At 58.4% G+C, this 25,659-nt stretch overlaps 1 protein-coding gene across 2 annotated transcripts; it reads right to left on the reverse strand.

Moving 5' to 3' along the window:
* Positions 1-232: 232 nt before the first annotated feature.
* On the reverse strand, positions 233-24,864 carry KLHL8 (kelch like family member 8). Of its 2 annotated transcripts, none has more exons than XM_055139410.1 (10): positions 24,663-24,864; positions 14,143-14,506; positions 11,834-12,301; positions 8,091-8,277; positions 5,715-5,858; positions 4,351-4,462; positions 2,872-3,040; positions 2,477-2,636; positions 1,175-1,376; positions 233-596 (listed from the first exon to the last, which is right to left on the reverse strand). In XM_055139410.1, the coding sequence occupies exons 2-10, from the start codon at positions 14,353-14,355 to the stop codon at positions 473-475; spliced, it is 1,779 nt and encodes a 592-aa protein (XP_054995385.1). In that variant the 5' UTR covers positions 14,356-14,506; positions 24,663-24,864; the 3' UTR covers positions 233-472. The 2 variants fall into 2 exon arrangements, with proteins under 2 accessions (XP_054995385.1, XP_054995384.1); XM_055139409.1 differs by having other exon boundaries at positions 11,834-12,382.
* Between the last annotated feature and the right edge of the window lie 795 nt (positions 24,865-25,659).

The following is a 25,659-nucleotide window of genomic DNA, read 5'->3' on the forward strand; positions in this document are numbered from 1 at the left end:
AGTCTCACGCAGCCTCCGACAAACTTGGGAAATGCAGCCAGGACACGGTTTCCTACTTCCGTCCATCCCCCACGAACCTCGAGGACCAACGCCCCGGGAAGAGAGCGTCAGTGCACCCACACTGAAGAGGAAGTGCGTCCCGCCCTGCGCTGACCAAGGGTCCGAACCTTCTCGATAGGCGGCCCGCTCACGCCTACCTTCAGGGAGGAGAGAAGGTACCCACGAGAGTGACTCGGCTTCGTATTTTGATTTATTTAAAAACAAACAAACTCTGTTTTAGGGAGACCCCCGAGGGCTGCTCTACACGCTCTCAGAGCAGGTGCCCTCCAAGGCCACACGCGCCTCCTGCCGCGGGCAAAGTGCCGGGTCTGACCCGCTCCCCGCCTCCAGCCAGGGTGCGCCGGCTCCTGCCGCAGGGGGACTCCGGTGCTCGCGGCACTGTGCCAGGGTCGTCGCTGCCATCCAGCCGCCGTCACATGCAGTCCACCACGTTACTGGCCCCGTGGCCGACGTCGCGGATCTGGCTGGTGAGGCAGGCGCACACGGCCACGCCCGCTCCGGCCCGGCAGTGGGACACGGAGCCCACGAGCTCCCACCTGCGGGGACGGCGCGGGCTCAGGGCGGTGCCCCAAGGAGGTGGCCTCGGAGACAGAGACGATTCCCCCGGGCCAGCAACGTAGCTTCGTCTGCTTTGGGGTCTCTGGGGGGTTGTGTTCTGGGGCCACACCTGGCGGGGCTCACCCCTGGCTCCGTGCTCAGGAGTCACCGCTAGAGGAGCCCGGGGGACCAGGTGGGGTTCCGGGGTAAAGCTGGCCAGCCGTGTGCATGCTAAGGGTGCGCTGAGTGTGCGGTGAGTGTGTGCTGAGTGTGAGCTGAGTGTGAGCTGGGTGTGAGCTGGGTGTGAGCTGAGTGTGAGCTGAGTGTGCTCTGAGTGTGAGCTGAGTGTGCTCTGAGTGTGAGCTGAGGGTGCACTGAGTGTGCTATGAAGGTGCGCTGAGTGGGCTCTAGGGGTGCTCTGAGTGTGCTCTAAGCATGTTCTAAGCATGCTCTAAGCATGTCCTAAGTAAGCTGTAAGCGTGCCCTAAGCATGTTCTAAGTATGACCTAAGCATGTTCTAAGCATGCCCTAAGCGTGCGCTGTCCCCTGCCACAGGCCCAGGAAGGTGGAGGCTCACCTGTTGAGCCCGGGGTCGAAGGCCTCCACCGTGTTCAGGTAGGAGTTGCCGTTGTGGCCGCCCACGGCGAAGATCCTGCCCATGACGGTGGCGATGCCCACCCCGCCCCGGGGGGTGGTGAGCGCGGCCACTTGGTCCCACCTGTTGGTCCGAGGGTCGTAGCGCTCCACAGAGCTCAGCGGAGAGTTGTCGTCGAACCCGCCTGGGAGAGAAGGGGCGGCACGGGGTCAGGCGGCCACCCGACCCCTGGGGGTCACCCAGAGAACCGGGAGCAAGCAGAAGACACGGGACATGTGTCAGGGGAGCGTGCACACCTCAGGGGGAAAACACGCCCCACAGGGCCGGAGAGACAGTGCAGGGAGCAGGGGCTGTCCGGCATGCGTCCCAGCAGGGTTGACCCCCGGTACCCTGAGGGGCCCCTGAGCACCACCAGGAGTGACCCCGGAGTGCAGAGCCAGGAGCGAGCCCTGAGCACTGCTGGGCCGGGAGCGAGCCCTGAGCACTGCTGGGTGTGGCCCAAAGGAACGCAGAGGAAAGGGAGAGAAAGGGAAAGGAAAGAGGGAAAGGAAGGAAGGAAAGGAAGGAGGGAAAGGAAAGAGAGAAAGGAAGGAGGGAAAGGAAGGAGGGAAAGGAAAGAGGGAAAGGAAGGAGGGAAAGGAAGGAGAACGAGCAACAGAGAGAGAGGAATTGGGGCTGGGGCAACGGCACATCGGGGAGGGCGTTTGCCTTGCACGCGGCCGACCCGGGTTCGATTCCCAGCATCCCATAGGGTCCCCTGCGCACCGCCAGGAGTGATTCCTGAGCACAGAGCCAGGAGTAAGCCCTGAGCACCGCCGGGTGTGACCCCGAAACAAACAGAAGAGAGCGAGGCAGTGTGCCCAGCCTCCCGGCACAGTGTCCGCGCTCCCCCGCGCTCTGAGCGTCTCTCCCTTCAGCAGGAGTCCAGCCGCTTACTCGACCGCTGGTCAAGCCGGCTGGCGCGGCGACTCCGACAGGCCGGAGGGACCGCGCAGCCGGGAGGGCTCCGGCCCCGCAAGGCCGGCCTGGGCTTGGGGCCCCGAGCAGCGCCAGGGTGCCCGCAAGTCGGGAGAGCAAAGCCCACCGCTCCCAGCCCAGGGCTGGCGCTTCCTCCGGCTCAGAACCAAGCCGTGCGGTGCTGCCGCGCCAGGCAGCCGCCAGGCCTGCGCCCCGCCCCACCCCTGCCCGCTGCTGCTGGGGACGGCCACCGCAGAAAGTCCTAATGACAACGCCGCCTCTGACCTGTCCGGGCCGCTGTGCCGAGGCCGTCCCGCCCGCACTCACCCACGACATACAAGCAGCCGTGCAGCTCGCTGACGCCGTTGCCGGCCCTGCGCTGCCCCATGGCCTTGACCTCCGTCCACTTGTCCAGGTGCGGGTCGTAGCGCTCCACGCTGGACAGCGAGGCCACCCCGTCGTTGCCGCCCACCGCGTAGACGTGGCTCTGCGCGCGAGAGAGCAGAGCGCGGGTTACCCGGGGCCGCCGGGAGTCAGTCCGTCCGTCCGTCCGTCCGCGCTGGCCCGGGAGGCGACACCAGGCCCGGGAGGCGGGGCCAGGCCCGGGAGGCGGGGCCAGGCCCGGGAGGCGGGGCCCGGCCCTGGAGGCGGGGCCAGGCAGGGAGGCGTGGCCCGGCCCTGGAGGCGGGGCCAGGCAGGGAGGCGGGGCCCGGCCCACTTACTGCCAGGGCCGCGGAGCCGACCCCTCCCCGGGGGGCGTTCATGGGCGCCACCGGGCTCCACTGGTCCGACTCGATGTCGTAGCGCTCCACGTCGCTGAAGCAGGTGTTGTCGTCCAGGCCCCCGATGGCGTAGATGGGGCCCCCCAGGGCCGCCAGGGCGATCCCGCGCCTGCGGGCGGCAGGGCAGAGGCGTCACGCCAGGGGCCGCCACGCTAGACCTCGGCTCCCTCCCGTTACTGCGTCTCCACTCCCCGGAGTGGGGTCCGCCCTGGGCTCCGTGTCCCTGTTAGCCGCATTCCTGGCCTGACCAACTCCACGGGGGGCCTGGCAATGCCCCTGACCTGTCCACCCCAAAGCCGGGACAAGCACACACACAGACACACACACACACACACACACACACATAGACACACAGACACACAGACACAGACACATACAGACACACACAGACACATACAGACACACACACACACACAGACACACAGACACATACAGACACACAGACACATAGACACACACACAGACACATACAGACACACACAGACACACAGACACAGACACACACAGACACACACAGACACATACAGACACAAACAGACACACAGACACACAGACACACACACACACACACACACACACACACACACACACACACACCCCTCCCCGCCCACCGGGCAATGCAAAGCGTTCCACCGAGGGAGAGGAAATAGTTCAGCTAAAACCCCCGAGACAGGAACTCTGTTTTTAGCAACTGTCAAAAATATAAATTCAAATTAAACTTTTTTAGAAAACAAGCCCACACGGGCTCCCTCGGGCTTCAGAGAGCACGAGGGCGTCGGGGCGCGTCTTGCAGGAAGACGCCCGGCCCCAGGCCCAAGCAGCTCCAGCAGCGACCCCGACACAGCACCCTGGGCTGGCCCCAACCTCCCCCAAATCAAGGGGCTGGCAGACGGCTGAGGGTCAGGGCACAACGATGCCGACCCCCGGCTCGGTCCCCAGCACCGCGGAGGCCCCTCGTGCCGCAGCTGTGCCCCAGGGCACCAAGCAGTGCTGGGGGCCCTGAGCACTGCTTGGAGAGCCCCCTCCTCCCCAAAATCAACGCTCGGGTTTAAACAGAAACTGTAGAGGGGCTGGAGCGATAGCACAGAGGGGAGGGTGTCTGCCTTGCACCCAACCGACCCGGGTTCGATTCCCAGCATCCCATAGGGTCCCCCGAGCACCACCAAGAGTGATTCCTGAGTGCAGAGCCAGGAGTGACCCCTGTGCATCGCCGGGTGTGGCCCAAAAAACAAAAAAAAAGAAAAAGAAAATGTAGAATTCGCTACTGTCACTCCAAACATCATTCTGACTCCAACTCACAGGAAACCAGGAAACGCAGTGAGGAAACGCCAGGATGCTCCGACAAACGGTGCTCAGTCATTCCCAGAGCCAGAAACCATCCCTTCCAACACACGAGTCTGGTTTCCCCGAGCCCCTGACCTTTTCGTGTTCATGGAGGCCTTCATCAGCCACTTGTTCGTGAGCGGGTCGAACACCTCCATGCTGCCCAGGTGCTCGTTCCCGTCATGGCCGCCCACGGCGTACACCTTCCCTGCAGGCCAGAGGCACTCCGTTTACTGCAAGCACCTACGTCTCAATGTCCAGTGACTGTCTTCTCCTCAACGCTAGGCGCTGTCCCTCTGATCGCCAGCACCACACGCACACGCCCACCCGGCAGAGTCGGCAGCCGCTGTTCCACACTGGCTGTGAGGTGCCGACACGGACCTTCCCTAGGCCTCCCGGCCTTTGGGTAGTTAGGAAATGAAATCGCTTCGACTCAAGTTTTCAAAGAGTGTTGAATAAAATGGGAAGGGAAAAAAAGCTCTGAATGAATGTGGTATGTGAAGAAAACACGAAACTCTTACAAAAGGATGATCAATTCTTTCTTAAGTGAAAATATACAGAGACGCACTGGAAGGAGCACACACCCCACTCCCACGCGCCTCGGACTCTGGGGGTGGTTCAGAGTGACCGTTCTGCACTGACGGGGCCACGCTAAGCCGGGGCTTTACCCTGAGCGTGGCCCGGCCCTGCCCAGCCCCGCAGGTGGCACCTGGCCACCCTGCCACTGCCGGGCTGAGCAGAGGGCCAGCAGGGCCGGCCACTGGGCCGGCGTGTCCGGAGGGGCCGGCCCCTGACCACCACTGGGGCAGCCCCTGAAGAACGGATCAAACGATGCCCCGTGCTTTCCCGAGAGCATCTCTGCTTGACGAGTGAGGGGAAAGTGAGGCCAGAGAGACGGTCCAGGGTGAGGGCATGGGCCTTGCACGTGGCGGGCTTGAGTCCGACCCCCAGCACTACATATGGGCCCCATCAGGAGTGAGCCCTGAGCACAGAGCCAGGAGGGGGCCCTGAGCACTGTGGGTGTGGCCTCAAAACCAAGCGGGGCATGCTACGCACGCCTGCTTGAGGTCTCGGTTATAATTCCGACACCAAAAAAAGACAAGACAAAACAAATTAGTTTTCAGGCCCCAGCTGAAAAAAGGAAAAAGCCTTTCTCCATTCCATAAGGACTGTGTGACGAGGAAAGAGCCAGCTCGATTAGAGTCCAATGAACACCGTCCTTAGTGTGACCCTTCTGCACACACCCGGAGCACAGGCTCTTGCGGCTGTCCGAGTCCTGTCCCCGGGCCCCTCACTGTGACGCACCCGCACGCAGAGGGCGGGGTGCCCAGCAGCTCTGGCCGAGGCAGGAAGTTAGCACCCCCAGGTGTGTTGGAAAGAGTGAAATAAGAGTTTCCCGACCTTCTCGCCAAAATGCTCCGAGTTCAGCCCCGGGAGAGCCTGCGCGCAGAGATGCCCACCTTCCACGGAGATGACCCCCACGTGGCGCCTCCGGCTGTTCATCTCCGGCCCGAAGAACCAGCTGTCCCTGCTGATGGAGTAGCACTCGATGCTGCGGAAGGGGTCGCCTGCACCGCCGCGGCCGCCGACGCAGAAGAGCACGCCTGCGGGGAGAGCCACGGGCAGGCATGAACGGGACCCTCCGGATTTGGGAAATCAGAATGAGGAAATGCTTAAGAAACCAATATCCTGAGTGTTGGTATCCAACATCCATAATCTCAGGCCTAGCTAGGCCTGGATGTAAAGGAAGGTTTCTGTTATTGTTACTGTCACTTTAACTGACTTTGTTACTGTTTCCGTTGGCTAAGTTAATTTGCATACTCGGCCTATGTGGCTGAATATCATTGGTTAGTACATTAACCTACTAAATAAAAGGAGGTTGAACAGGCTGCTCTTTGGCAGGCCATAACAAAAAAACCTCCGGAGGCAGTCATGTGATCCTGGCCCCAGAAGTATATTTCTCCCGGGAGTGAAATGCCTAGGACTGTCAAGTAAAACTGCAACATTGTTGCAACACTGAGTAACAGCAGCAGCAGCCCAGGTGTCCGGTTCCACTCAGTGTTGTGAGGTCATGATACTTCCCCGTCATTAAAAAAATTCATGTGAAGAAGTTCTTTCTTCAGCTTTATTTTTTTGGTGGGGGGTGGAGGGGGGCCCACACCCAGCGATGCTCAGGGCTTACTCCTGGCTCTGTGCTCAGGGGTCACGCCTGGTGCGGTCTGGAGGACCCCAGAGCAAGGGCAAGCAGGACCACCGCGGGGAGGCAGCACCCGGCCTGCCAGACTCCCTCGGCCACCCGGTGAAACTCGAGAGGCATCAGCAATCTCTGCTCGCTAACGTCCAGAGCCCAGCTACGCCCTCGCTCACACTACACAGACTTTGGTCAAGTCCTAACAGAATCCTCTAATCACTTGGTTTCTGACTGGACACATCAGGTGTCCTGGTCACTCCTGCTGTGGGGAGGAACTCCGTAACTCTTGAGTCCTATAGTACCAAAAGGCCTTTTCTCCTAGTCACATTTCTCTTCCCGTGTTTCACCCAGCAGTGAGACTCCAGTGCTCACACAGAAAGCCTCATCCAATTCACTCGTTCTATTTTTTTTTCTTTTTCGGTGATACCCAGCGATGCTCAGAGGTTACTCCTGGGTCTATCACTCCTGGCGGTGCTCGGGGGCCTATACGGGATACCAGGGATGAAACCAGGTCGCCTTGTGCAAGGCAAACACCCCTCCTGCTGTACTACCACTCTGGCCCCCAATTCACTGAATCTTTAACAGCATCTGAATTAGAATGACCTGGAGCCCGCCACACTGCCCTCCCCGGGCAGCCCCTCCCTACTCACCGTCCCAGGAGTCCTCTCCCCTCCCTCTCACTGTCCTGCCTCAGCCCAGGCCCTCTTCAGCCCAGCTGACCGTTCACAATCCTGCCCTCCTGCGTTCTTTGGGCTTTTGTGCCACAAACAGAGGAAATCTTATTACAACACCCTTGAAAGCCAGCAGTTCTTAAAACCTTAGTGAATGCCACTGAAGTGAACATCTTTGGGTTTTTTAATTTTTTAAATTTTAAATTTATTATTTTGGCTTTTTGGGTCACACCCGGCGATGCACAGGGGTCACCCCTTGGCTCTGCACTCAGGAATTACTCCTGGCAGTGCTCAGGGGACCCTATGGGATGCTGGAAATCGAACCCAGGTCAGCCACGTGCAAGGCAAATGCCCTACCCGCTGTGCTATGGCTCCAGCCCCTGAAGTGAACATTTTTAAATAGTTAGAAATGGTGATTTTTGGCTAGGAACGTGGCTCAGTAGTAGAGTACTTGCCCTGCACGTCGAGGTCCTGGCTTCCATCCTGAGCACCAGAAAAAACAAAAAGGCAACCTGACGTCATATACGTATCTGCATACACAGACAGACACAGAATCATGCACACACAGTTGTACGTGTACATGTGTATATTCCATCTGTGGTACCCATCGGCAACACACCTACGTGTGCGTACTGATGTCTCTTCTTGCTGCCATGATATTCACACCACGCCTTCACCCAGGACCCCCCGAGGGCGCCAGGCTGCTCAGCCCCCTCCAGCCCCCCGAGCTCCGGACTCTGCAGGTGAGGGGGGGCGCCAAGCCTCAGCTCCTCCAGCAGGTTTCCCGCGCGCCTGACGCTGCCGGCCCAGGAAGCCGCCGCGTCCTGTCTCTCTCCGAGAGTCACTCGCGGCCCCAGAGAAACGAGCCTCCCAGAGAGAGGCAGCACCGGGGACGGGCACCACAGGACGAGTTTGCCATCGTCACCGCCAAGCCTGCGTCCAGACAGCCGGGGGAGCCCGGGCCGGGGGCTTACCCGCCGTGTGCTTCCTCGGGGTGGTGCGCACGGAGTACTCGAAGTCGGGCACGGCCCTGCTGCTCCGGTGCAGGTGGTAGTTCCTGGCCTCGTCCAGGAGGTCTCGGCACTTGAGGTTCTGCTTGACCATCTGCTCCTTCGCCACCACGCCCATGAGGTAGTCGACCGGCAGCAGCGGCAGGCGGACCTGAGGCGGGCAGAAGCAGGGGGGACACGGGTCGGACCCCGAGGGCTCCAGCGCCACCTTCACCAAGGGACGTTCTCCAGGGAATTTCTCCTCATAGTCTTGCTTGGTCTGGCCCGGGGCCGCCCCTGGCTGTGCTCGGGCCTTCACGTGGGGCACTGAGGGTCAGACCAGGGCCAGCTGCTCGCAAGGCAAAGCCCTACCCACGACACCCTCTGGTCCCTAAAACAGAAATCAATTAAAAAAAAAAAAACTGGGGCTGGAGCGATAGCACAGTGGGTAGGGTGTTTGCCTTGCACACGGCCGACCCGGGTTCGATTCCCAGCATCCCATATGGTCCCCTGAGCACCACCAGGGGTAATTCCTGAGTGCAGAGCCAGGAATAACCTCTGTGCATCGCCGGGTGTGATACAAAAAGCAAAAAAAAAAACAAAACAAAAAAACAAAACTGATTTCTTGGGGCCAGAAAAGCAGTACAGTGGCCAGGGCAATTTTCCTTGCACGCAGCTGACCCCGGTTTGATCTCTGGTACCCCATACGGTCTCCCGAGCCCAGCAGGAGTGACCCCTGAATGCAGAGCCAGGAGGAAACCCTGAGCAATGCCAGGTGGGGCCAAAAATAAATAAATTAAACAAAAATCTGACTTCTTAAATGTCTGACTTGTGAGTGAAAAGTACCAAGTCACATATAAAGAAAATTCCAGCATCAGTCTGCAATGCAATGAAATGAGGGGACTATATGGGATGCTGGGAATTGAACCCGGGTCGGCCGCGTGCAAGGCAAACGCCTTACCCGCTGTGCTATTGCTCCAGCCCTGTAGTTTTACTTTTATAAGCTCAGAAATGTATCTTTTTCACTCATGTTTACTGTCCACAGGGGTTTCTTGGATGGAGAAGAGTGCCAAGCTGGACCTTAGATTTATGCTGACTGTAAACTGGGGGTCTAGGAAGACAGCTTCAACTGGACTGGGCCCCGAGTTCAACCCGGGTTTCGGCACGACCCCCTCAGCACTCCCAAGCATAGCCCCCATAGTTAAAAAAAAAAGTGTTAGTTGGGAAGTAAGTAACTCTATTAAGATGATTCTTCGCGTTTAGTTTTTTTCTCATGTGGGACAGTGCCCTGGCTTACTCCTGGCTCTGTGCTCATGGATCCTGATGGTCCCAGGGTCCAGGGATTAAAACCCAGGTCAGCCACGTGCAAGGCCAGGAAGTGCCTTAGCCGAAGTTAAGCCAGGTCTTAGATACAGGCTACTGCAACCTACAGGTGAAGGATATATTTGAGAGTAATTCCTGAGTGCAAAGCCAGGAGGAACCCCTGTGCATTGCCGGGTGTGACCCAAAAAAGAAAAAAAAAAAGTAAAACTACAGTCAGGAAAAAGAGATGGAAAGTGATGTGTAGATCTTTATGGAATAAACTATCTGTATCAGGAAGAAATGTCCTTTCATCAGCAAGATAATTCAGTGAAACTTAGAAACTTCATTGCAAGATGCTATAAAAGCCATCTGAGCTGTTTCTCTAGAAGCATTTTCTATTAACATATATGAATATTCCTGACTACAACAAGGAAAAGCCAAGTATGAGAAAACATTGATCGGAAATCACTGAGCTGGAAAGCAACACAGTAGATGAGGTGGAAGGAAACAGGAGGGGCTGAAGCTGGGGAAAGTGAGAGTGCCAGCCGAGAGGGCGTTTGCCTTGCACATGGCCGACACGGGTTCGATTCCCAGCACCCCATAGGGTCCCCCAAGCACCGCCAAGAGTAATTCCTGAGTGCAGAGCCCAGGGGTAACCCTTGAGCATCGCTGGGTGTGACCCAAAAAGAGAAAAAGAAAGGGGGAGTGCCTGAGGACAAGGCAGAGGGGGGCATCAGGGAAGAGAGGATGAAAGACTTGAATGGAGGAAAATGGAAGATAAAGAAAACATCATCGGGGCTGGAGTAATAGCACAGCGGGTAGGGCGTTTGCCTTGCACGCGGCCGACCCGGGTTCGATTCCCAGCATCCCATATGGTCCCCTGAGCACCGCCAGGGGTTAATTCCTGAGTGCAGAGCCAGGAGTAACCCCTGTGCATCGCCGGGTGTGACCCAAAAAGCAAAAAAAAAAAAAAAAAAAAGAAAACATCATCTATGGGCCCCCGTCGAGACCATCTGCAGTGTAAGATTCCAGAAAGAGCGACGAGAAAGCGTTATCGACTGACGTAGGAGCAGCCTCGACCCTTCTCCAGGTCAAGCGTGACCCGCCTGGCAGGCAGGCAGGCGAGGGTCGACGCCCCCGCTGCAGAAGGCCCGGGGTCCACTCGGAGCATGCTGGGAACGTTGCCCTCCCCGGGGCGGGGCGGGCAGCAGTCCTGGAGCAACACTGGACGTGGCTGGAGACAGAATGAAGACTCGTGAAAGGCCGGGCGGCCACCAGCCGTGTGAAGAACAGCCTGAAAGGAGGCTGCCGGGGCCAGAGTGGCCGCATAGCTGCTCAGGTGTTTGCCTGGCATGCATCGAGCCTGATGGTCCCTGGCATCTCATATGGTGCCCCAGCACCCCCGCCCAGGAGAGACCCCTGAGCACTGCCAGGCTCCCCAAAACTACAACAACAAAATTCACAAACAGAACGTCTCTCTACCATACTGTTCTTGGCATCTATCCCAAGAACATAAAAACATTAATTAAAAAAAAAAAAACATACTGGCTGGGCTGGAGAGACAGGACAGAGGGTAAGGCGCTTGCCTTGCCTATGGGTGATCTGGGGTCAGTCCCCTACATCCCATATGGCCTGTGACCCCTGAACGCAGAGCGAGGAATAAGCCCTTAGCACTGCGGGCTGTGACCCAAGCCAAAATCAAGTAAATGAAACAAGAGACTGTAGCATACCTCCACAGTGAAACAAAACAAGAGACTGTAGCATACCTCCACAGTGAAACAAAACAAGAGACGGGAGCATACACCCACTATGAAACAAAACAAGAAACAGTAGCATATACCTACAATGAAACAAAACAAGAGACTGTAGCATGTACCTACAGTGAAACAAAACAAGAGACTGTAGCATATACCCAGGCTATCTGGGAGGAAGAGATCTCCCCTTCTACACTGCACCAGAACCAGAGAGGTCCTGCTAGGGGAAGGCAGAAGGCCACAAAGTATCAATGACCTCAGCCAGCATCAAGTGTAAAGAGACAACCTAAGAGAAGAGACAAGGAGACAAAGCCCAAGATTCTGCCTGTGGGACCGAGTAATGGCCAGGGGGCGAGAAGGGCCTCGGGGCCAGTGGTGGGGGAGACACTGCACGTCGCAGTGCCCAGCCACAGGTGCGGTGCGCGTGTGCAGTGACACGGCAGCCGGCACGCTGAGCGCGAGCGCGCTGTAACCATGGCCTGGTTTGCTTGTTTCTGTTTGGAGTCCACACCCAGTGGTGGTCAGGGCTGGCTCCCGGGGTCCAACTGGGTGGGCCATCGCCCGGCCCGACGTCCACCAGAGAGATCAGGCGGCAGAGGACGGCACCTCTCGTCGGAACGCACGAACCCGCGCCCCGCCTAAGCCCCTCCCACCCGCCCCTCGCGCCCCTACCTGCGCCAGGGTCTCGTCCAGCCACTTGGAGTGGTGCTGCGGGTTGGCCAGGAGCCACTTGAGGGCGGCGGCGTAGACCTGCGTCTCGCTCTCGATGTTCAGGTCGCTGGAGGCCAGGAGCTTGAGCAGGTGCTGGGGCGACACGCTGACGAAGTCCTCGCACTCCACCACCTCGGGGAAGTGCGCGCAGGCGTACTGGTCGGCCATGGCCATGAGGTCCGTGCGGTTGTGGCTCTCGGCGAAGGCCCGGACGGCCAGGCAGTTGGACGGGTGGAAGTGCAGCTGCATGTACTCGCAGCAGGCGCGCGCCACCAGCTCCACCTGCAGGATGCAGGCCGCGTACAGCAGCGGCTGCACGTTGTCCACCGTCAGCGTCAGGCGCGACGAGTACACGAAGCGGACCAGGCCCTCCACGGCGTCCCCGTCGAAGTCCCGGATCTCGATCAGCGTCTGCCGGGCCTCGGCCATCTCCGAGAGGAACATGGCGCGGAAGTAGGGGATGCCGCAGGCCAGCACCAGCCGGTGGCAGGAGATGAGCTTGGGCCCCACCTGCCGGGGCAGACGCGCGCGCGGCGAGCTCAGCCTCACCCTAACGGGCCCCCGGCTTCAGGGGAGACCGTGTGCGGCTGCCAGGACCCCCGACGGGGGTCTCGGGCCCCGCCCCCGGCCACAGAGACCAGCCCCAAACTCAAGGGCGCTCGGGGCTGGAGCGATAGCACAGTAGTCAAGTGTTTGCCTTGTACACAGCCGACCCGGGTTCGATTCCCAACATCCCAAGTGGTCCCCTGAGCACTGCCAGACCGCCAGGGGTAATTCCTGAGTGCAGAGCCAGAAATAACCTCTGTGCATTGCTGAGTGTGACGCACCACCCCCCAAAAAAAATAAAACCAAAAAACTCAAGGGCGCAGCTGACAGACTTGGCCGAGCATCGCTCACTCCCCATCCCGAGCATGTCTCCGAGCACTGTGACAGGAGCAGCAAGCCAGATCCAGGAAGCACATGGGGCCGGTGCTGTGGACAGTGCTGCAGCTGGATTCCGGGTTCGACTCCCGCGCCGAGCAGTAAGGAGACACCCGCTCTGCCCCTCCCCTCTCGCCACGGCTCTCTCCTCTCTGGGCTCAGCCGGGGCTGACCTGGGCCCCTGGGGACATGCTGAGCCAGGGCGGAGCCGGGGTCGGCTGCACCCCAGGCAAGCACCTGGGCCGCTTGGACACCAGCTCGGGCAGCAGTAAGTCTCGGGACGGTGACGTTCACTGGGAACTTTCTCCTCCAGGTCTAAGGAGACGCCAGAGTCAACAGCACCGAGACACGGGTGAAATCACCAGGACAGAAACACAGTAACTCAAGGTGACCCTCGGGCACCAAGCAAGACTGTGACTTCGGACCTATATCGAGAATTAAGCGAACCCTTGAAGATTTTCTACTTTTTGGTGTTTGGGCCACGTGGACCGTACTCTGGGGTTCCGCCTGGCTCTGCCCTCAGAGACCACTTGTTGTCGCAGGCTCCAGGGGCCATTGGGGACGCTAGAGATTGAACCAGGTCAGCGCCAGGCCAGGCAACAGCCCCACCCGCTGGGCTATTTCTCTGGCCCCACTTAAAAGAGCTTTTTATTTTGTTTTGCTTTGTTTTGCTTTTTGGGTCACACCCGGCGATGCACAGGGGTCACTCCTGGCTCTGCACTCAGGAATCACCCCTGGCGGTGCTCGGGGGACCAAATGGGATGCTGGGAATCGAACCCGGGTTGGCCGCGTGCAAGGCAAACGCCCTACCCGCTGTGGTATCACTCCAGCCCCTAAAATTTGAGTTTTTAAATCAGAAGTTTATCTGGCAGACAGTAATGTATTCATTGCACAGCTATTTGGTGGTGGCTATTTTAGGTGGTGACTTTAACAAAGAAATCTAGGCAGCAACACTGATTTGTTTGCTGAGGGGCCACATCCTGGGATGCTCAGGGCTTCCCCCACTCCCGCTCTGTGCACAGGGATCCCCCCTGGTGGGCTCCAGGGAGCACAGAGAGTGCCGGGGGCTGAGCCCAGCCTGCCTCGTACAGGGCCGACGCCCTACCCACTGCACTATCCTGCAGCCCCTGGGCATCAACGCTCCCGTGGCACAAACAGGCAGGCTGCGCTCCCTCCGCCAACACCCCGACGCCCCTTCCCTTCCACTAAAGAAAAGCCCACTGCGACGTCCTGTGCCCCTAGCTTTAGCAAAGTCACACGCAAACAACACGCTCGGCCGCCCGCGGTGCTCTAGGAACCACCGTTTCTTCCCCCGACGCCCAAGGCCGCAGGGGGCCGGGCGGGCTCACCTTCAGGGTGACGTCACAGAGCTCCCCGTTCTCGTAGAAGCGCAGCAGAGAGCCGTGGAAATCCTTCCAAGCCTCGTGGGCCTCAAAGAGGAAAGAGTCGCCCCCGTCGGCGTCGCTGGGCGCGGGGGTCGCGCCCTTGGCGGGGGGCGGCTGCCTCCTGCCCTTGGCCGGCTGCGCCCGCGCCCGCACGCCACTCACGGCCTCGGAAGCCATCGGCGCCTGCTGCTCCGCAGACAGCCCTCGCAGGGGGCATGCCAGAGCCCTCTGGCAGCGGCGGGGGCACAGGTGGGCCACTGACTCGGGGCGTCGCTCAGAAGCAGTCAGACGCCATCGTGCGTTGCCGAGAGAAAAAGCCAACGAGACACTGGAAGGAAAAGAGACAAACATTGCCGTTAGGACCTGACGGACGCCTGTACCACGGCACTGCAGAAGGACAAGGAATCGTGCCTGAGTGCCCGCAAGCGACACGGGGCGCATGCGCTAGTGCCTGCAGGGCGGCGGGCGCGGGCGGTGGGAGGGAAACTGAGGCCCTCGGTGGTGGTGAGAACTGGGAGTGTCTGGAACAGCTTCACCACTCGGGACGCCGCAATAAAAGAAACTGAGGGGCTGGAGCAATAGCACAGCGGGGAGGGCGTTTGCCTTGCACGCGGCCGACCCGGGTTCGATTCCCAGCATCCCATAGGGTCCCCTGAGCACCGCCAGGGGTGATTCCTGAGTGCAGAGCCAGGAGTGACCCAAAAAGCAAAAAAAAAAAAAAAGAAACTGAGAGTATGTGAGACTGACAAGGTGAACCCAAGCGCAGGGAGGTTCGAGGAGGAGTAACGCAGGCGTTACGGAGCGAGGCCTCGCCCAGGCCGGGAGGCCCATTCTGCTCCTGCACCTCCGTGAGCTGCACCCACACGCGTGAGGACGGTGGGAACCAGGCTCTGCGGGGCTACGTGCAGTGCTCCGCTCAGGCCTCCTGCTCCCGCGGCTGACGGGCCCTGCCAGCCTCGCTCTCCGCACCCTGCTTGCCCGGTGCGTGCCGGGCCGGGCCGGGCCGGGGGCGGAGTCCCAGGAGCAGCGGTCTCCCCCCCCCCACCCCCCCGTGACTCTCTACGCGGCTGGGGAAGAGAAGATCATTCTGACTTTCCTCCAAGGTGGCTCCGGGGAGTAAACGCAGGGCCCCTGCTGTGCGCCCCTCACCACCAGCCGTGGCCCCAAACCATCCTGTTTTCTCTGTAAAGACGGCGTGGGGCAGCGAGTGAGCACGCCGCGCCCCCTGACTAGCCACGGTGGCGGAGGGTCTCGGCAGTCTGCGGAGGGCGGGCGGTTTCCGGGACACCGACTCTCCATCTTCCATCCTCGGGTGCTGGGGGGTGGTGGGTGGCAGTTTGGGAGGCACCTGGCTGTGCTCAGGGCTCACTCCTGGCCAGTGGCCGCTCTTGGGACTATAGAAGTCCCAGGGAGCGAACCCCGGTCAGTTACTTGCAAGGCAGGCGTCCCGTCCACCGCACTATCTTGCTGGTCCCCTAATCCTCTGATTTTAAAGGGGCTCCTGCCCTAAAAAGAAAAATAAGACCCTTCCAAATGGCTGGAGTCACTTATGTGGCATTTAATTTGAAGGCTACAACACTGCTTATGACAATTTAACTTAGAAGCTCGAGCACTGCGGTAGCACTGTAGAACTGTTGTTCATTCCTGATCTCCAAAGTTGAAGAAAATGACTTTACAGAACTGTTACAATGATAGTCTCTTGCCCGCACGCCTGGCTGTCTTCCCCGGGGGCCCCTCGGAGGGGTGGGCTCCAGCTTCCCTCCCTGCCCCGAGCAGAGCTCCTACGGCCGAAGACCTCTGGAGCCTAGCCACAGCCATGCTCAAGGCCCCTCTCCACATGTTCGGATGAGCCTCACGCATGAAGGTACCGGCGGAGGGACCCAGGTATGTGGGACCCGGGGCTGAGATCTCCACACCTGCTCGGATCGGGACTGGGCTTCTTCCACTCAGATTCCCCATTTTCCAGTAGCTAGGTGGTCACACCCAGGGACTGCCCCCGGAGCCGTGTAATCTCATCAACAGCCAACATCCAGAGACTATAAAACCAAGCTCCTGGAATTGATGGCGTGACATCTTATAGCCTACTTCTCCCTCTCGGAGAACCTGGCAAGCTACCGAGTGTTTCCTGCCCACATAGGAGAGCTTCGAAAACTCCCCATGGAGTATTCATATGCCAAAACCAGTAACAATGATGGGTCTTATTCCCCTGACCCTGGAAGAGCCTCCAATGCGGCAGTGTTGGGACGGATGAGCAAAGAGAGGCTGCTAAAATCTCAGGGCTAGGACAAATGGAGACGTTACTGAGACCGCTCGAGAAATTCGACGATCAACAGAATCATCGTGATGATGATGATGATGATGATGATGATGATGATGATGATGATGTTACAATGATAAAAAGGAGTTAATAAACTCTGTGGCAAAAAAAAAGCTATAAGTAATTGCTATGACTTGAGTTAGACACTTCTGATGCACGCATCCCCCCTCGCCAAGCCCAGGCGTGCTACCCCCATAATCACAGCTGTGGGGAACGAGGTTCAGCGAAGACTAAGAACTTTCGAGGGGCGTCCCCACAGCTGCTGCCACGCCCACGGCTGGAGATGCCAAACTGCAGACAACCTCGGGTGCGGGTGTGCTGGCCCGGGGGGCTGAGAACTCTGGGCTTTCTCGGGGCAAGGCTGGGTCCCCTCCCCACCTCCCTGTGCCTCTGGAAGGCCGAGCGCCGCACCCACAGGGACCAAGCTCACCACCCCGTTAAACCATCTGGAGCCTGGGGGGCACGTGGCCACACCCATAGCCGAAGGACACGTCAAACTCTGCAGTGCTCCCAGGAGGAGCAGAGCAGAGCGGACGGGAATGTAATGGAGAAGCCAGCTAAGCTCAACAAAGCAAAACACTGACGCAGAAGGCTGAGCTTGCAGCCGCAGTTTAGTTACTCTCCCCGTGGTCACACACAGTATCACGGCATCACTGTCGTCCCGTCGCTCATCGATCTGCTCGAGTGGGCACCAGCAACGTCTCCACTGTGAGACTTGTTGCTACTGTTTTTGGCGTATTGAATATGCCACGGGGAGCTCGCCAGGCTCTGCCGTGCGGGCGGGATACTCTCAGTAGCTTGCCGGGCTCTCCGAGAGGGGTGGAGGAATCGAACCCGGGTCAAGCTGCGTGCAGGGCAAATGCCCTACCCACTGTGCTATTGCTCCAGCTCGACATACAGGAATTTTCACAAATTTTCTTTTATCCAAGTGTTTTTTCTTGGCCGAGGTATTTTGTCTTGGATCATTCCATTAGCCACTTCGTGGTCACAGATAATATAAAATGAATCCTGGTGGGCCTGCTGCGGGGGCCGGCCTGAGGGGTGGGCGGGCAATGGGGACAATGGTGGAAGGAGGATTGTGCTGTGGGAACAGACAGGCCTGTACAGCCATCAGCAACAGTCTGTATAAACGAGGTGGCCTTGTCTTGAACAGAGGTGTGACAGTGCGTGCCACACCCGGTGAGCCTCTAGGCCACACCCACAGACTCAAAGAAAGAAGCCACCAAATGCCAAGTGACAACTGGCTACCAGCCCCCCTCCCCCTGCCGCCCCCTCAGCTGGGCTCACCCGGCGTGAACTCTGACCTCTGAAAGGGACAGCGTGACTTCATGAGAACCCAAATTGGGAGCATTTAATAATAATCTCCCCAAAGAACACTCCCAAAACTTTTAGAGTTCAAGAAAGTATATATATAGACACCTATACCTATATATATCACAGCAATTAACTTCTTAAAATGATAGTATGACCATGAGTAAATTTTTGACTGAAATGCTGCCTTGTGGGGGCTGGAGCAATAGCACAGTGGGTAGGGTGTTTGCCTTGCACGCAGCTGACCCGGGTTCAATTCCCAGCATTTCATATGGTCCCCTGAGATGGCTAGGAGTAATTCCTGAGTGCATGAGCCAGGAGTAACCCCTGTGCATTGCCGGGTGTGACCCCCCAAAAAAAAAGAAATGCTACCTTGTATCCATTAATGTAACTCAAACTATCATTATTAAAGTCCTAAGTAGAGCCAGGAGCTTAAGTGACAGAGAAATTGTCTGCCATGAGCAAGGGATCGAGCCAGAAACGGGGGAGGGGGCTAGCAATCCTCTGCATTAAAATAACGACAGGGGGGGCTGGAGCAATAGCACAGCGGGTAGGGCGTTTGCCTTGCACACGGCCAACCCGGGTTCGATTCCCAGCATCCCATATGGTCCCCCAAGCACCGCCAGAAGTAATTCCTGAGTGCAAAGCCAAAAGTAGCCCCTGTGCATCACCGGGTGTGACCCAAAGCAAAAAAATAAAATAAAATAACGACAGGGGCTGGAGCGATAGTACAGCAGGTAGGGCATTTGCCTTGCACGCAGCTGACCCTGGTTCAATCCCTGGCATTCCAGATGGTCCCCCAAGCACGGCCAGGAGTGATTCCTGAGCGCAGAGCCAGGAGTAACCCCTGAGCATCGCTGGGTGTGACTCAAAAAGAAAAAAAAATAACTCCACATATAGCACGGTGACTCATCTTCTCTCCATAGGCTGGTATTCACCTCCAACACGGACCTCTCAGGCTCTGCAGAGAGCGAGTCTAGAGAAGCAGCGGCCTGTTCCTTTATTCTGTAAGCCCTGGGTTCTGATTAGGAACTGAGAAAAGCACTCCTGGCCCATCTCAAAGGGACACCGAGAGCAAGGTCTCAAGAGACAGAGTGCTTTTCCCTCTCCACGCGCATGGCACCGGGGACCACCACGCACGGCCCGGACTCCGCCGCCCGCCACAGGGAGCTGGCCCCAAGTGGACGCTGGCCGGGCGCCAGAGCTGGGCACCCCCACCTGGCCCCTGGCCGAGGACAGCCGGGCAGCCTGGCAGTCTATTCCAGTCCAAGAAGGAGTTCAAACACAGAACTTTAGCCTAGTTCCGAGACTGCCAGGACGCAAGTAAGAGTGAGCCTAGGGCGGACGCGACGGTCCAGCAGCTGAGCTGCCGGCCTTGCCCATGGCCGACCAGAGCCCACCCCCAGCCCCGTACCCGGTCCCCGGGCACCCGCAGGAGGAACTCCTGAGCGCACGGCCAGGAGCAAGCCCTGAGCATCGCCCCTCACAAAGGAGAACCTGAAATGTTCAAAATCAAAAGGATCTAGTCTATCTAAGTAGACTACAAATTTCTTAGAAAATATACCCAATTCTTTCCAAAAAGGCAGCAGGGAATGTAAATGTGGCCATCAACTAAGATTTACTATAACCACGCGATATAAGAAAAAACATGATACAGTGATACAATATGAATTATACATATCAAATTAGGAAGGCAATTCAATGTTACATGAAGATCACTTACACAGCATCAAACTAGTCAGATAAATTCCTAGTTAAATTTTCCTTTACAGTTGGTATTTTACTGAGAAAAATAAAGATCATAATTTTGGACTAAACTCAAACCTGCTGGGTGGTATTAAGGTGACATTTTCTCTCTCTCTCTTTTTAATCTTTGTTTGGTTTTGGTTTTGGACTCTCGGTGAGGTATCAGTTACAAAGTTCCTTGTGACTGGGTTTCACTGCTACAATGTTCCAGCACCAGTGCCTTGACCGGTGTCCCTTTCCCCCGGCCGGCGTCCCCAGTCCCGTCCCCAACTCCCTCCGCCCCCGTCTTCCCTTCCAGGCTCCGTGGCTGCAGCGCTGTCCCGGAAGGCCAGCCGCATCTCCCCTGCCCTCTCCCCAGGGTGCCGGCTCCGTCATGAGTTCACTGCTCCTGAAGTGAGCACTCACAGAACTTCAAAAATCACGTTCACTTTCCTGTCTCAAAAAAATACCTTATTTTCAAAATAAACCACCAATTTTCTTAAGCAAAGCCAAGTACCTACTACCCGCCTGCCCGGTCAGGACTAAAGCAGCTCAGGACACTGCGCGGCCCCTTCGCATGCTCAGAGGACAGTGCTCTGCCCAGGGGCGCACCAGCACACGCTCTCCCAGCCTTCCGGGACCTCCCCGGGCCCAGACCCAGGCGAGGGACAGAGAGATGAAGTGGACATTTTCTTTGCCGCTCGTCCACACTTTTAGCTCTGATACACAAGAGTTAAATTATTCATAACTAGACATGAACTCTCCTGTAAAGACGCCCCCTTAGAAAGTCTGCTTGTTGGGGGGCTGGAGTGGGGTACAGGGGTGAAGGCTGACCCCAGCTCTATCTCTGGGCTGGTGCTCCAAGTCCTGCCAGGAGTGAGCCCTGAGCACAGAGCCAGGAGTCAGCCTTAAGCACAGAGCCAGGACTGAGCCCTGAGCACAGAGCCAGGGGTCAGTCCTGAGCACACAGCCAAGGTGTCAGCTCTGAGCACACAGCCAGGAGTCAGCCCTGAGCACACAGCCAAGGTGTCAGCTCTGAGCACAGAGCCAGGACTGAGCCCTGAGCACACAGCCAAGGTGTCAGCTCTGAGCACACAGCCAGGAGTCAGTCCTGAGCACACAGCCAGGAGTGAGCCCTGAGCACAGAGCCAGGAGTGAACCCTGAGCACAAGCCAGGAGTCAGTCCTGAGCACACAGCCAGGAGTGAGCCCTGAGCACAGAGCCAGGAGTGAACCCTGAGCACAAGCCAGGAGTCAGCCCTGAGCACAGAGCCAAGAGTGAGCCCTGAGCACACAGCCAGGAGTCAGCCCTGAGAACGGAGTCAAGAGTGAGCCCTGAGCACACAGCCAAGGTGTCAGCCTTGAGCACACAGCCAGGAGTCAGTCCTGAGCACAGAACCAGGAGTCAGCCCTCAGCACACAGCCAGGAGTCAGCCCCAAGCAGCACAAAAACAAAACCAGAAAGTCCGGGTTTTATTTCTGCGGAAGGTACGAGGCCCCCCACGCCCAGGGGTGCCCGGGATCCCCCTGTGGGCTGGGAGACCAGGAGTGGGGGAGGAGGAACGGCGCCCGCTGCCCCAGCTCCCGACGCCGAGAAGGTTCCCTGGGCAGCACCCACCGCGTTCTACCTCCCTACACGGGCAGCGGTGCTCGTTTGGTTTTGCTGGGGGCGGGTTCGAAGCGGGGCTGTGGGACAGTCCCTGAAGGGGGCGGCCTGGGCACCCGCGAGGAGCACGGCTCTGCCCGTCTGCTCCCCCTCGGGCAGCACCTGAGAACAGGTGCGACCAGTGACAGGGAGTGCTACACTGCCCGCTCGCGTACCACAGGCGCTAACGTTTCGTCCCTTTCTGGCCCTGGCGACAGAGACTTGAGCACAGTACCAGGTTATGGCCCAGAGTCGTGCATTTCTCCAGAGCTGGCTGGATCAGTCTCACACTCCCAAACACCTCTTTGCCAAAAAAAAAAAAAAAAAAAAAAAAAACAGAAAAAATGTTCATGGTCACATGTCCACGAGAAAAGCATTAATATCTGTCAATGTAGTATTTCTTTTTTCCATCATTGCTCAATATTAGACTTTTTTTCAGGAAAAGTAAAATGACCAAACTTACTAAGGACTGAATAATAAAATGATGCTTTGTTATCTGATGAAGCATTTCTTCTCTCATCTTTTTAGTTAATATATTAAAATACATGGCCCGTGGGGCTGGAGCGATAGCACAGCGGGGAGGGCGTTTGCCTTGCACGCGGCCAACCCAGGTTTGAATCCCAGCATCCCATACGGTCCCCCGAGCACTGCCAGGGGTAATTCCTGAGTACATGAGCCAGGAGTGACCCCTGTGCATCGCCGGGTGTGACCCAAAAAAAGCAAAAAATTAAAAAAAATAATAAAATACATGGCCTTGGAACTTGAAATAGAAGAATGCACTGTCTGTCATCCCGTTGTTCATCGATTTGCTCGAGCGGGCACCAGTAACGTCTCCATTGTGAGACTTGTTGTTACTGTTTTTGGCATATCGAATACATCACGGGGAGCTTGCCAGGCTCTGCCGTGCGGGCGGGATACTCTCGGTAGCTTGCTGGGCTCTCTGAGAGGGACAGAGGAATCGAACCCGGGTCAGCCGTGTGCAAGGCGAATGCCCTACCCACTGCACTATCGCTCCAGTGCAAATAGAAGAAATCAGGTTTAAATTTCTAATTTTAAAAGCAAAAGGTTTTATTTTTAATATTTAGGGTGTTAAAATATTTCCTTCTATTAAAAAAATGACTGTACGTTATTTCAGTTCCCTAAAATTTGTTTTCAGTTTTTGACTTTTAAAAAAGAAGCGGTCACGTGGGCCAGGCAGACACTCGGGTGTTACTTGGGGCAGCCCCCAGGGAAGGGCTCTTGGTTCTGGGCTCGCACCCACGCCCCGGCAGGCTGCGGCCAGAGGCCCCGCACTGTCCCACAGGCCCGAGACCTCCTGGTCTCCGGCACAGCAAAAGCAAACAAAAACTGTCATTTTTAACTTTAAGAAAGGCAGCTGAGGGGGCCCGGGGAGAGGACAGCAGGCCGCGTGCTTGCCCTGCACACTGCCCAACTGGGCTGGGTCCGCGGCACCCCAGAGGGTCCCCAGCACCGCCAACAGTGACCCCTGAGCACTGAGCCAGGAGTCAGCCCTGCGCACGACAGGTGCGGCCCCAAAAGAAAACAAAAATTAAAATTGAAAATTTTAAAAGATAGGGGCTGGAGCGATAGCACAGCGGGGAGGGCGTTTGCCTTGCACGCGGCCAACCCGGGTTCGATTCCCAGCATTCCATATGGTCTCCTGAGCACCAGCAGGGGTAATTCCTGAGTGCAGAGCCAGGGGTAATCCCTGTGCATCGCCAGGTGTGACCCAAAAAGCAAAATGTTTATATAAGTATATATATATATATATACATATACATATATATATATATTTTAAAGGTAGTTTGTCAGAACACCAAGAGTAGACCCAAGAAAAAGTAAACCAGAGCCAGTGTGCGCTGGTACAGGCACCCGTGGGTACAAGGAAACGCCTCAACGCCAGGCGGGGTCTGTTGGGCAGTGTGGACCTGCACACAGTAGGGCCTGCCCACAGAAGGGCCTGCACACAGTAGGGCCTGCACACAGTAGGGCCCGCACACAGTAGGGCCCGCACACAGTAGGGCCTGCACACAGAAGGGCCTGCCCACAGAAGGGCCTGCACACAGTAGGGCCTGCACACAGAAGGGCCTGCCCACAGAAGGGCCTGCACACAGTAGGGCCTGCACACAGAGGGGCCTGCACACAGTAGGGTCTGCACACAGAGGGGCCCGCACACAGAAGGGCCCGCACACAGTAGGGCCTGCACACAGTAGGGCCTGCCCACAGAAGGGCCCGCACACAGTAGGGCCCGCACACAGTAGGGCCTGCACACAGAAGGGCCTGCACACAGTAGGGCCTGCACACAGAAGGGTCTGCACACAGAAGGGTCTGCACACAGAAGGGCCTGCACACAGAAGGGTCTGCACACAGAGGGGCCTGCACACAGAAGGGCCCGCACACAGTAGGGCCTGCACACAGAAGGGCCTGCACACAGAAGGGCCTGCACACAGAGGGGCCTGCACACAGTAGGGCCTGCACACAGAGGGGCCTGCACACAGTCGGGCCTGCCCACAGAAGGGCCTGCCCACAGTAGGGCCTGCACACAGAAGGGCCTGCACACAGAGGGGCCTGCACACAGTAGGGCCTGCCCACAGAAGGACCTGCCCACAGTGGGGCCTGCACACAGTAGGGCCTGCACACAGAAGGGCCTGCCCACAGTAGGGCCCGCACACAGTAGGGCCTGCCCACAGAGGAGCCTGCACACAGTAGGGCCAGCACAAAGAAGGGCCGAGGTGGCCCCGCGGCTTCCCGACCCCCCAGACCCACCGTTTTCTCGGGGCAAACTCCGCTAAAGTGGGGACGGGGACACGGAAGCCCCGAGCCCCGTTTCCCTCCACCAGCGCCGCTGCCCGGCAAGTCCGCCCAGTCCACTTCCCGGCAGGATGACCAGAGGCGCCGCTGTCCCTCAGGTACTCGTGCTTGGGGGCGGGGCCCCACCTGGCGGTGGGCGGGGACCATCCTAGGGGGGTCGCTCTGGGGGGCGGGGACAGAACCCAGGTGGGCCCTGTGCGGGCAAGCCCCCTGCCCACCCCCTCGCCCTGCCCCTCGGACCCCGGGACGCGCCCCAGCGCCCACGGCCAATGCGGGCGGGCCCGTGCCAGGGGCCGGGGGGGGGGCGGGGGGGACAGCGGGACGCTGGGCGGGGGCAGCGCGCAGGGAGGGGGCGGGGGCCCGGACACCCGCAGCCCGACTTCAGGGGGGCCCGGACACCCGCAGCCCGACTTCAGGGGGGCCCGGACACCCGCAGCCCGACTTCAGGGGGGCCCGGACACCCGCAGCCCGACTTCAGGGGGGCCCGGACACCCGCAGCCCGACCCCGGGGGGGCCCGGACACCCGCAGCCCGACTTCAGGGTGGTCCGGACACCCGCAGCCCGACCCCGGGACCCTGCGGGGGCCCGGCGGCGCGGCCGTGCTACCCCGGGGTCGGGCGGCTCCCCCCCGGGCCCCCAGGCGGGCCCCCCGAGCGCCCCCGCCGGCCCCGCTCACCCCGGCCGAGGAGATCCCGGCGGCGCGCGGCCCCGGCTCGCGGGGCACAGGAGGGCGCGCAGAGGGGCGGCTCCCGCCGGCTCCCGCGTAGTCCCGGCCGACCCAGGCTCCGCGCCCCAGAGCCGCGAGGTCTGGGACCCCTCGCGACCCCCGACAGCGCACACAACCCGCCCCGCTCCGCCCGCGCACGGCACCCTGGGAGGTGTGGCTAGGGAGACTCCGCCCACGCCCCGGCCGCGCCCGCGCAAGGCACCCTGGGAGGTGTGTCGAGGGCGACTCCGCCCGCGTCCCAGCCGTGCCCGCGCACAGCACCCTGGGAGGTGTGGTTCCCGCAGAGTGCACGCTCCAGGGCCCTGAGCTCCCCTGCCTGGTTACCTGCGGGTGCTTCCAAGTTTCCCATCACTGTAAGAATACTTTTGTTTTTTTTGGGTTTTTTTTGGGTCACACGCAGCGATGCACAGGGGTCACTCTTGGCTCTGCACTCAGGAATGACTCCTGGCGGTGCTCAGGGGACCATATGGGATGCTGGGAACTGAACCCGGGTCGGCCGCGTGCAAGGCAAACGCCCTACCCGCTGTGCTATTGCTCCAGCCCCAAGAATGCTTTCAAGATATGGCATTTCTGCTTCGTTTTTTTGGTGTAGGAGTACTGCCATTTATTCAGCCGTTGATTAAGATGACTGAATTGTGCATGAACGCCACATTACTTTTTACTCAGAATGATAATCTCATATTATTATTATTATTATTATTATTATTATTATTATTATTATTATGTTACATCTAGCGATGCTCAGAGGTTACTCTTGGCTCTGCACTCAGGAATCACTCCTGGCAGTGCTTGGGCGACCATATGGGGTGCGGGGGATTGAACCTGGGTCTGCCGCATGCAAGGCAAACACACTCCCCGCTGTCCTATCGCCCCGGCCCCATTATTTATTATTATTATTATTATTTTAAATTACCGTGAGATACTGTTACAAATCTTTCCTGCTTGA

The sequence above is a fragment of the Sorex araneus genome, chromosome 5, assembly GCF_027595985.1.
Source record: "Sorex araneus isolate mSorAra2 chromosome 5, mSorAra2.pri, whole genome shotgun sequence".
Classification (NCBI taxonomy): Eukaryota; Metazoa; Chordata; class Mammalia; order Eulipotyphla; family Soricidae; genus Sorex; species Sorex araneus.

What these genes read in the sequence shown, in the direction of transcription:
- KLHL8 (XM_055139409.1), bottom strand. Translation starts at nt 14,355, where the DNA reads ATGGCTTCCGAGGCCGTGAGTGGCGTGCGGGCGCGGGCGCAGCCGGCC. An exon ending in TCTGTGACGTCACCCTGAAG is followed by an intron (nt 12,383 to 14,142) that starts GTGAGCCCGCCC and finishes CTGCCCCGGCAG; the next exon opens with GTGGGGCCCAAGCTCATCTC. An exon ending in CGGCTGCTTGTATGTCGTGG is followed by an intron (nt 1,377 to 2,476) that starts GTGAGTGCGGGC and finishes CTTCTCTCCCAG; the next exon opens with GCGGGTTCGACGACAACTCT.